This window comes from Lepidothrix coronata, unplaced genomic scaffold, assembly GCF_001604755.1.
Source record: "Lepidothrix coronata isolate B3197 unplaced genomic scaffold, Lepidothrix_coronata-1.0 Scaffold3, whole genome shotgun sequence".
NCBI lineage: Eukaryota > Metazoa > Chordata > Aves > Passeriformes > Pipridae > Lepidothrix > Lepidothrix coronata.
The window spans coordinates 1,867,886-1,879,617 of NW_016690183.1; the positions used below are offsets into that span (position 1 = coordinate 1,867,886).

At 35.8% G+C, this 11,732-nt stretch overlaps 1 protein-coding gene across 6 annotated transcripts in view; it reads left to right on the top strand.

Moving 5' to 3' along the window:
* Positions 1-11,587, top strand: part of BRD9 (bromodomain containing 9) — a 23,103-nt gene extending 11,516 nt beyond the window's left edge. For 3 of the 6 annotated variants that reach the window (XM_017822350.1, XM_017822357.1, XM_017822360.1), the window contains exons 10-17: positions 1,986-2,061; positions 3,327-3,422; positions 4,180-4,312; positions 5,023-5,134; positions 6,730-6,768; positions 7,225-7,296; positions 8,604-8,706; positions 11,343-11,587. In XM_017822350.1, the coding sequence (XP_017677839.1) occupies positions 1,986-2,061; positions 3,327-3,422; positions 4,180-4,312; positions 5,023-5,134; positions 6,730-6,768; positions 7,225-7,296; positions 8,604-8,706; positions 11,343-11,557 (846 nt within the window). In that variant the 3' untranslated portion in view covers positions 11,558-11,587. The remainder of the gene's footprint in view (positions 1-1,985; positions 2,062-3,326; positions 3,423-4,179; positions 4,313-5,022; positions 5,135-6,729; positions 6,769-7,224; positions 7,297-8,603; positions 8,707-11,342) is intronic. The other 3 variants (XM_017822370.1, XM_017822380.1, XM_017822388.1) reach the window with 1 other exon arrangement.
* Positions 11,588-11,732: the final 145 nt, after the last annotated feature.

Sequence of the window (11,732 nt, forward strand, 5' to 3'; positions counted from 1 at the left end):
AGTCTTGAATTGCAGCCCTTAGCATGTGATTAAAATAACATCACATTCTTCTTATTGTTGCAACCTCAGAAAAAGCAAACTATGCATAGGTTGAAGTGTTATTAGGATTCCTCCTTCCCTGCCTCACCCCCCCAAGGAATTCAGGAATTTTTAAGTGTTAAATTCCAATGGGAAGTTTTCCATGAGAAGAGTCTGTAACCTCTTGTAGTTTTGTACCTACAAGCAGTAGCTGTCAACTGTAGCATGAGTACAAAATACAGACATCCTTCAATAACTGGGATAAGAGAGCAGGTTTGATAGTCCTGAATGTGATTCTGATTTTGTTCCATGTGTTTGGCTTTTGTGCCCTTCCAAGGGTTAGAAGGACAATGATGCCATTGGTGCAGTTTTCTTAGAACGATCTGTTTATGGGCTGTGTGATAGTGGTGGTGGATTCCTTCATTTCTTCATGCTGGGATTGGTGTGAATGCTACAGACATTCACTACAGACCTATATTGAGATATGTTTACTCTGTTTCGGTTGACTCATGTGGACTCTTATTACCACCCTTGTTCTCATTTCTCATCTGTCACTGTAGTGGCCACTGCAATCGAGAAAAGAATTAGGATGTTGCTACATCCTGACTTATCTACCTAATTTTTTAACAACTGTTGCAGAAGAAACTTTGCTTTGAAGCATTAGTGGTGTTGTGTCTTCAAACTTAAATGTCTGTTTCTTGAGCAGTGGCCCTTGTTATGCAATCACCTTAGGCTCAACTGGATTAGGAAGTAAAGCTTCAAAGAATAGTTGGTGAAGGTTTAGCTTCACTATATTTCTGTTTCTTTAGATAATTAGAAGACTTGCTAGGATTGAAGGCTGTTTGAAACCTCCAAATTAACAGTGGCTTTTTAAAAATTCTTTAAAGCAATACCAGTCTTCTGCTAATTACTAGCTTCACTGAAAAGGCCTTTCATGCTGATGCAGTCTGTTTTTGAAAAAGTTGCTCGAGGTGTGCGGCTCTTCATTGTCTAGGCTGTTAATCAGCTGGACAACTCATTCTGTGTCCCAGAGTCTAGGTAACACTGGCATGTTTTTAGAGCTCAGACATTATTAACTTTTGCCATTACTTGAAGCTATTTTTTTCTTGTTCATTCTCTTTCCAGCATTTCTTACCTCTGTTTTTATTTTATGCCAGCTTTAGCTTTGGCCTCCTGTATAGAGAGAGTTTTAAAGTTTTTCAGAGGGAGGGGAGAAAAAACCAAAATAGGGAGAGATTTATTTTTCAATTTACTTCAAAGTATTTACTAATATTTCCGTAGGGAGAGAATAGTTTTCATTTTCCCCGTTTACTGAGAGGTTAGTCTTTTTTTGCCCAATTCATGTGTAGTCAGTTTCTGGCATCAGCTTTGCTTGTTGCATCAGATCTGGCTCTATCTTTACAGACCCTGGTGTACTCTATTGTCTTTCACATGTGTGTTTTGAGCACTGTGCTTGAGTGATTCAATAGGTCTGTCACAGCACTTCTTCCTCTTTAAGAATTTGACTGTGTGTTCATAAAAGTACTTCTAATTAGAGAAAGTCGTGGGTGAGATATGAAAACAAGCAGTTCATTCTAGATTTGAAAATAAGCAGTGACTTAGATTGTGGCTAGGAGTTCTGCTTCTAAAAAGAAAGTGTGTTCTAGATTTAGTACTCAGAGAGGCTGGCTTCATGCTAATGATAATGGAATTGTGTTTGCTTGGATGAAAACATTAGATCTGATATAGAAAGATGAATAAGGATTTGCATATATGAACTTCTAAGTCTTCTGTTCTGAAGCATTTGCTAAGTGGTGCTAAATAGCTGTGACCCATAATTCTCTGTATTAAAAAGTGAATACCACAGTGCAGGGTCCCAATACAGCTAAAAATGATTTTTATAGTTTTCTCTTAAGGAAGTAACTCTTTCTTTGAGTTTTCAACAGTTTTGAATGATTACTTCTATATCTTTGTGGTTCTGTTCACAGATTGGTTATCTGAAAAAAAATGGAGATGGAACTTTATTATTTAGCGTAGTAAATTCATCTGATCCTGAAGCAGAAGGTAAAAGCAGTCTTGAATGTTTTAGCAGATTTTGAAGTCTTAACTGTACATAAGGATCCTGTGTAGTATAGATGAGTTTTAAATTTTTTTTAATTTTTAAACAATTTTTATTATTTTCATTAATTATTTCCCAAACCATTTTCCCAAACACCCCAAAGTTGTTTCTCTTTGACTTCCAAATTTTCACTCTTCAGGTGCTCTGTTTTACTATTTCTAACAGTAAGAAGATAAAATAATATCTCTTTATAAGCACTTATACATTGCTACAACTTTATAAAGACTTGGAAGACAAGCTTTTGCTGCAAGTACAATTTAGTGTTAAAACCTAATAGTCTGAAGGTGAATGAAAGTGCTGTAATCCTATGTAAATGCGATGCACAGAATGAAATTCAGAATAATCTTTTACCTTTTTATTTCCTAATTTAAATCATTAGCTAAATTTCTTGATCTTTTCTGTTGTGTTTTTTTTTGTTGTTCTGTTACTACTATATGCTATTTATATTGGCTTATGCTTTTCACTTGTTTTAGTTTCAAGCTCAAAATGCAGAAGTTTTGAAAGTTTGTAATGAATGAAATGTCACAGTCTTTATGCTCCTGTGTGGCATGTTGATTTAGTACTTTCTTTGCACCTTTTGAGATTGGAATTTGTTCACAGCTTATCTCTTGTTTCATTGATGAATATATGAGTGCTTTAGACTAAACACACTGGGAGACACGAGCCTTTAACACTATTATTGTCTCAATTCTTTTTCATTTGATAGTAAATTTTTCTGGAATGAAATTGAGCATTTTGTCTGCTAACATGCCCTTCCCTATATCTGAAAATAAAAAATTAATGAAATTCATGTGCTTTAATACCTCTGAAATTAGGCCACTGAAAGTTTAGACAGTGATGGTAATGGTGTCTGGATTTCTGTAAACGAACTACCACTTAGTCAACATAAGAAACTGCTTTTATCACTTCATAAAATCTGGGTCTTGAATGTTTGTGAATCAGCTAGTATACATCACACGTTGATGTATACTCTAAAAATGAAATAAGTAAGCCATAGATCTTGTCAATTAGACATGGAAACATATTTACAGCATGTGTTTGAAGTTTAAATGGAGAACCTGAATTACAGTACCTATGCTTAATGTATAGATTAAAAGACATTTAGTCTTTATGTTAATTGCAACATTTTAAAATAGTAAAATCTAAATATTCACCATAAATTGTATGCATTAAATACTTTTCTAAGTCTTCTTTTAAATCAAATTATTAGAGGAAGAGACTCACCCAGTGGATCTGAGTTCGCTGTCAAGCAAATTACTACCTGGCTTCACTACACTGGGCTTTAAAGATGAACGAAGAAATAAAGGTAAATGCCAAAGAACATGTTTTAGCTTTTTGGTTTTTAAATATTTGAGCAATTACCTGAAATAAAATAGTTTCGGTTTCTACCTGTCTTGGTATGAAAGTTTGCTTGGTTATTCTTATAGTGTATAATTATTCCACTGACAGCAGAATGCAGTTTTAAAGTTACTTTTCTTCTTATTAAACATCACTTAATTAGGAAGTTTATGGATTAATGTTTTGCCTTAGTGTTACAGCCACACTAGAAGCTTTTCAATAATGGTAGTGTGTTTTCTTTGTGGGAGATAATTTTTCCAGACTAACTGTGCTTACAGTTGAGGGTAAAAAACTTTCAGTCACTTGCATTTTTGCATCATGTGACGAGGGTTTCGCAGACTGTGGATTTTTTTTTAATTTGTATTATTGATATTTTTAATAGTTTCTAATCTGCTGTCCAGAAACTGACTAGCAACCAACACTAAAGTAGACACACACAAAAAATAGAAATATAAAAGGAGGTGTGGGCATGAATCTTTTTTTTCTGGGAGTGTGGTGCTTAACTTAGTTCTTGATTTTCCAATAATATAAATACGTTTGTTTATATGGTTAAAATAGTTGCACTGATTCTAGAGTCTGGAAGTGTCCTTGAGATATTGCTCTTGATTTCAGTTGGAGAAAAAAAGACACTGCACTTTCTGTATCCATTTCAGAAAACAATTTTTTTGCCCAAGTGGTCTTTTACACTTGTGTTAATCATTTATCATCTCTTTCTTCTACCTTAGTAACCTTTCTTACAAGTGCTAGTACAGCACCTTCCTTGCAAAACAACTCTATATTTCATGATTTGAAACCAGACGAGATGGAACTCTTGTACTCAGCATATGGTGATGAAACTGGAATACAGTGTGCCTTAAGGTAAGCACTTCCTAATTAGAAAGTCTAACTTATAGTAGTAATTTTATGCAAAGTAATTTGGACTAAATGCCAACTAGGAGTGTTCAAATCCTGATATTTTATTCTAAAACTTATTTTTAAAATAAATCACTATAAAACTTGAAGCTAGCTTTCATCCTGGTTGGTGGGGTTTTTGTGCTGTTTTTTTGGTTTTTTGCTTTTGATTGTAGGTAGGGGGATGCAGTTTTTTTTTCCATTTGCCCTTTTAAATTATCCAATTTTATTGCAAGGCTGTTATTAGGGTCTTCAAAAACAGCATACTACAGGTTGCTAAAGCTTTAGTGTTCTGCTTTACACCCATCAGAAAATAAGTTTAAATAGGCAAGTAATAGATTTCAGTGGCTTTAAAACAGTGATATTTTTCAAGGAGTTTCAAAAGAGTTAAAGTTACTTGAAAAGGAAAATACCACTTTTCATTAATTCTTAATCTTGGACCAAAAGAATTAGTGGCAAGCTTTTTTCTCTTTTTTGGGTTTTGTTTTTTAACTGACTATCAATGATAGAAAAAAGAAAAAAACTCTGTCTTAATTGCTTTTCTGAATAAGCATGGAAGAGTTAAAGAACAAAGAAAATATAGGTGTAATGTAGTGTTGGGGAAAATCGTATTTTGAGTTGAAATATTTTTTACGAAAATAAACATTTTCTGTAATGCTTATCTCCATTCCTGCTAGCTTACAAGAATTTGTGAAGGATGCTGGAAGTTACAGCAAGAAAATAGTGGATGATCTTCTGGACCAGATCACCAGTGGTGATCATTCCAAAACTATTTATCAGCTAAAGCAGGTGTGTTCTTGATGCACAGAAGTGTCACAAGTTCATCAGAACAAGAATGAACCTGTTTGTTTTTCAATGTTGTATGAAGTGCTTTGCTTTCCACTGTCAGTTTAAGCAGTTCAAGCTTAGCTGTTCAAGCAGGCATGCTGTGAACCAAATTACAGACTGAATTAATCAACAGAGGAGTAATTTTTTTTCTTATCTCTGGCTTGATCAGTTCTCTGTGGTTCACTCTATGGCTGCAGAAAGGAAGGGGCAGGGGCATGTGACAAAGCAGGGTCCAACTAACTGAATAGTGTTTGGGCAGCCTTGTCACTGAATGTGATAACTTACGTACCTACTTCTGAGTTATATTGCTGTGCTTTTGTTGAGGTTTTTGGTTTTTTTCTTAATTGAAATGCAAAATATACTTCTTGTGGAAGAATTAATTGTTTGGAACATGGAAGTAGTGTTGAAGAACAGATTAATATCACTGTACAGGTGTCTTTTACCCAACAGTACTAACTTTTAAAGTCATGTAGTATGTCTGAAGGAAGAACTTATTTACAAAAACACTTTCCTGATGGGATTCATACTAAGATTGCAGAAGAGATTTTTCTCAGAAATATGTATGATTCTAGTGGGAGTGTTTGCATTCCCAAGACCAAATAGTCTAATAGAAATTGCATGTTATTTTCACTCTGAAAACCACTCTTAGTTTGAAATAATTGTCTGCTATTTAAAATGCTGACATTGTGAATGATTGAGGAATAAAAAAAGGGAGGCAGGATGGGAAGATGGAAGGTACTTAGATTTCCTGACATGGTGGAAATGAGATTATGCTAAATCTCTGCACACTTAGAAAGAGAATAAGGTGCGTGGTGTTTCGAGAAAAGGAGGCAATAGAATGAAAACCACAAGACAATCCTTCAGAATTTTCTGGCTATTTTTTACCTGGAAAAAGACTGTATATGAAACAGGAAGAAATGTAAAGGATTAGTTTAAAAAAGTTACAACCCTGTACTTTGAATACTCTCTGCATATACAAATGTGTGTATACAACATAGTGAACTTAGCTTTACAAATGTGCCTTTTCCTTTTTGCCACCTTGTTCTATGAATGTGGTTCCATATGAGAATTTCTGAAGACCTTTCAAATGGTCAATGGGTATTTACACTTAGAAGTGCTGTTCAGTTGTGACATATGTTGATATACGCCGATTTCACATAATTAAATGTGTTTCAGTGATGATATGCCATGGTGTTTTATGCTTGAGCATTTTGTGCTGCTACATTTGAGTAAGAATTAGTATATCTAAAAGTACAACCTTAGGTGATTTGTGATTCAGAAGTTACTGAAGTAGTGACTAAGATACTGCTTTTGAATATAAAATTTGTGAACAGAGGAAATAGCATAAGGGGACTCAAAGATTAGTTAAAATACATAATGCTAAATTATTGCAGAACATTAACTGTTACATTGTAATTGCATTGCAGATATGTGAAAAACTTAGCTGTCTCTAGCCTTCTTTTGTGCATGAAGTTTGAAAATACTTGAAATTGTACAAGAAAGAGGTCTTTATTATATGTTGAATATAAGCAATTGTTAGTATTCTTTCTTTCCAGAGGCGAAACATCCCAGTAAAACCACTGGATGAAGTTAAGGTAAGTTATGCTGACATTCAGTCTGTTTGGTTTTTTTTTTAAACTCGAAAAGGTGTTGGGCATTTAAGGTAGACAAAGTGATGTTCTTGGAGCTTTCAGCACTCAAGTTCTTGATTTTATGTAATGTGCATCTGTTCTGTATAATAATGCAGAAAAAGATGGTAAGTGGAGTATAGGAGAAAGAGGAGGCTGTTAGGTTAGTCCTGAAGAGCCTGTCCTGGTTAGTTCTAAATTGTTTATATGAATGTATATGGTTGCCCTTAGAGAAGAGCTAGTCTTTTTTTTTTTCATAAAGGTTCTACTCAAACATCACAAAATGTGATAGTGTTCTGTGGTGGCCCAGGATCTTCTTGTGCTAAACCAGTAAATTACACAAGCATTATTAGAAAACATTTTTAGGAAATATAAGCATAAGCTATGAAATGCTAAGATGTAAAATACTCTTTTGTTCTTTAGGTTCTGCCAGTTCTTATAAAAGAAGAACACAAGTTGCATAATACCTGTCTGGATTCTTCCAAACAGATTATGGTAAGATGGTTGGAGAGGAACAACAGAAAAAAAACAAAACATAAAAAACCCAAAAAAAGTAGTATTGAGACATTCATTTTGTTTCAGGGCAAGGATGTGCATAGTCTGAAGTAGAATATTAGAATTACAGTATCTAGAATAATGTTTCAGTACTGAAAATTAATTCTTTGACAGTTAGTGGCTTTATTGTTCTGTATTCTCCAGTTTATTTCAGCATGTGTAATTAAATCCAATGCAGGAAGATCACTTAGGAAACTGAAAACGATACTTGATCTGCTGATGAATATTTGAGATTCAACCTGCTGTAAAATTGTAAAAAATCGTTAGTATTGGTTAGTTTTACCACATCCATTGAAAATGTCGTAGAAAGCATGGGTAAAAAATGCGTATCTTTTATGCTTTCACAGCTACTAATCAAATCTTTCTTTAAGTGGTGCGGGTTTTATCTTTCAATGTATTTGTGACAACAGAACTAATGCATTGCATTCCATGCCAATTCACATAAAAATTATATGGATTACAATATAGCAACTAATAAAATTTTATAATTTTATAAGTATTCATTATGTTTTGTGAAAAGTCATCCTTGTCTAGAAGGTGACTGGTTAAATTAATTCATTAAAGTGCTAAGTTTCATATTTCTAAAAGATAATACCTGGTCATGTGTCTACCTGAGTGTCTTATTTCTCCTGCTGGAATAGGCATCCTCATAGACTTCTGTTAGAATAGGTTTCAAAGCTTAGTGACTTTTACTTTGATTTCTAACTTCGTGCCATTACATTAGCAGTATGGCAACAGGTGTGGAAAGAAATGAAATTGTTTAGTGCAGGCTGTATGTCATTATGCACATGTATAGGAGAAATACTAGAGAGGCCAGTTCCAGCTGATACCGTGTATAGGAAGGCCCACCATACTAAAAATATCAATAAATCCAGTGTTCATGCATTGAGGAGATGAGGGAAAAGGGGATCTGGGAGTGGTTCATGATAGGGACACCTACTAGGGTTCTTCTGTGAGACATGAAGGAGTTGAGTGTGTAATTGAGTTTCAACAGTTCTGGATATCAGATAAAAGATACTTAGATTACTGTGCACATCCCTTGCCATTCATTCGACTGGTCTGTCCTGGAACCATGTTTGAAGTGTCTGTGAATTTCAGGTTGGCCAAGATGGTTATGGATGCCCCAGTCTCAAGCATTGTGATGCACACTTTTGAGGGAATGGATTTTGCATTTATCTTAAACATTAGAAAGTTATTATGACAGCTTGTCATTATGGCTAGTCTTTCTATTTCTTGTGTTTTAATAGGTTGGAGAATCTGCTGGAGACAGTAACTCTTCTGACTTGGATTTTCTCTCTATGAAACCATATTCAGATGTATCTCTTGATATTTCTATGTTAAGTTCATTAGGTAAGTAATTAAATATACAGGACATCAGTTATGGTTTAGTTGTACCACAGACAAAATGACAGCTGGATTTACTGTCAAACACACATAAAAAAGTGTTCAAAAAGTAGTATCAAGTCTATTTTGACATAAGTAAAAGTCTAGGGCTGGTACAAGATAAATGAACCTTGCTCTGTTTCTCCTTTGAGACATCCATGTGCTATCCAAGCTAACTTTTCTTGTACAACTGAAGAAATACAATTTTGATAGCTTTGCTTGTATTTTGTGTTCATAGTAACATAAACTTTAAGAATCAGTGTGGAGCTTTAGCTCAGAAATGATGTTACTTCATATGATGTCTTTTGAAATAACTTGGGAATTAGGTAAGTATGTGAAGGGCGATCATATCACCACTTGGAATATCCCAGAACAAAAATCATAGGAAACTTCAGGTTCTGGAAAGACTTTATCCTCAGATAAGGCAGTTGTGTAAAAGTATTAGGATGCTGTTTCAAATACGTGCCTTTGATAGGTATCTTTTAAATGCTAGAATCTAAATGCTAAATCTGCAGGCTGATGAGATGGTCAAATGCCTTCACAAGTGTCATCCAAGCTAACAACCTGCTTATGTTTTAAGATACTTTGAATTCAGAATGTGAAAGAGGCCAAACTATCTATTATAAAACATAAGGTAATGAAAGACTTAAAGGAAAAGAAGATTTCCACAGATTTCATAGAATCATAGAATTATAGAATTAACCAAGTTGGAAAAGACCTCTGAGATCATCAAGTCCAACCCTTGATCCAACACCGCCATGGTTGCTAGACCATGGCACTAAGTGCCACATCCAGTTACATCTTAAAAACCTCCAGGGACAGTGAATCCACCACCTCCCTGGGCAGCCCATTCCAATGTCTGATTACTCTCCCTGGAAAAAATTTCTTCCTAATATCCAACCTAAACCTCCCTGGCACAGTTTTAGACTGTGCCCTCTTGTCCTAATGCTGGTTGCCTGGGAGAAGAGACCAACCCCCACCTGGCTACAAACTCCTTCCAGGGAGTTGTAGGGAGTGATGAGGTCTCCCCTGAGCCTCCTCTTCTCCAGGCTGAACAACCCCAGCTCCCTCAGCCTCTCCTCATAGGACTTGTGCTTGAGGCCCTTCACCAGCCTTGTTACTCTTCTCTGGACCTGCTCCAGCACCTCAATATCCTTCCTGAACTGAGGGGCTCAGAACTGGACACAGTACTCCAGGTGTGGCCTCACCAGCGCTGAGTACAGGGGAAGAAGCACTTCCTTGGACCTGCTGGCTACACTGTTCCTGATCCAGGCCAGGATGCCATTGGCCTTCTTGGCCACCTGAGCACACTGCTGGCTCATGTTCAGCTTCCTGCCAATCCAAACTCCCAGGTCCCTTTCTGCCTGGCTGCTTTCCAGCCACTCTGTGCCCAGCCTGTAGTGCTGCATGGGGTTGTTGTGGCCAAAGTGCAGGACCCGGCACTTGGCCTTGTTAAACCTCATCTGATTCTTCTTGGAATCAGATCATCTCTCCAGCTAGTCCAGGTCCCTCTGAAGAGCCCTCCTTCCCTCCAGCAGGATTTCTGACATAGATGCATTTTGAAAAGCAATTATAAGCTCTGATTATCCTGTCACACTCTAATTTTATTTAGTTCAGTAAAAAATGAATATCCATTTTATAGATAATGTTTAGACATATCAATCTTACTGTGAATTTCTTGTGCCACTGAAAACTGTTTATGTTTTCTTCTTTGAACTAGAAGTAAATAACCATACTTCTAGATTAGTTGGCTTCCAGAGAGAGTTTATGGCATTACTTCTTATCATAATTTTTGAAAAGTTAGCAAGAATTGCATTGAAGAAAACAAAGGGAAAGAGTTTATTTTCCTGTTTTAAGTCGAATGAATTATTTTTAAGTCTTCAGATGAAAGAATAGCATATATTGGCACATATTTCCAGTTCTTTCCAATTTCAGGTTTTTTTGGCTTATTATAAAGTCATGGTAACTGGAGAAGATACTGTTCTTCTGTGATGGAGATTTCTTTGCCTCTGTAAATTACATATCCTATTTTAACTGTATTTTAAGTTAGATATTTAAGTGATCTTTCTATTGACTTCTTTGATGCAAACTAAATGCATTATTTAGAGTGAAGGTAGTGAGGCACTGGAACAGGTTGCCCAAAGAAGCTGTGGATGCCCCATCTCTTGGAAGTGTTCAAGGCCAGGTTGGATGGAGCTTTGAGCAGCCTGGTTTAGTCCCTGCCCCTGGCAGCAGGGTTGGAACTAGATGATCTTTAAGGTCCTTTCCAAAGCAAATTATCCTATGATTTCATATCTGGAGTTTAAAAGATAAGGAAGACAAATTAAGCTCTTACAGCTGTTTAAATAGTGGGCATTTCAGTTCAGTTCAGTCAGTTCAGATTCAGCCATTTCCTGTGGCGCTTTCCTTCATCTTCCAATATCACACAGATCTGCAGCTGTTGCTTTTTAGAAGTGCGAAGGAAAATGCAAGATTGAGGTCATCTGTGTAACAGACAACACTTGTGTTAATTTATTTTAGAATTTTTTTATAAGACTTGGTAATTCATGAGTCAATGTACATATGCTAATTATGGATTTTGGTTGGTGACTGGTGGCTCTTAGGAAAAGTGAAGAAGGAGCTTGACCATGACGATAATCATTTACATCTGGATGAAACAACTAAGCTGCTGCAGGACCTTCATGAAGCTCAGGCTGACAGAGTGGGATCCCGGCCTTCATCCAATTTGAGTTCCCTCTCCAATACCTCTGAAAGAGATCAACATCATCTCGGTAAAGTTAGCTGTGTCACAGAAGTTGCAGTACTTGTGTTCCAATAGAAATTCATTTAAACTTAGATTTTAATTTACATGAATCTTTGTGTGAAACTGCACTGATAGAACAGTGTACTGACTGCAGGATCATGTTTTAATTTTTAAATATATATGGCAAAGACAATGAAGACATACTTTTGACCTCTGGAATTCAGGGCACTAATTGTAGTTACTTATCTTT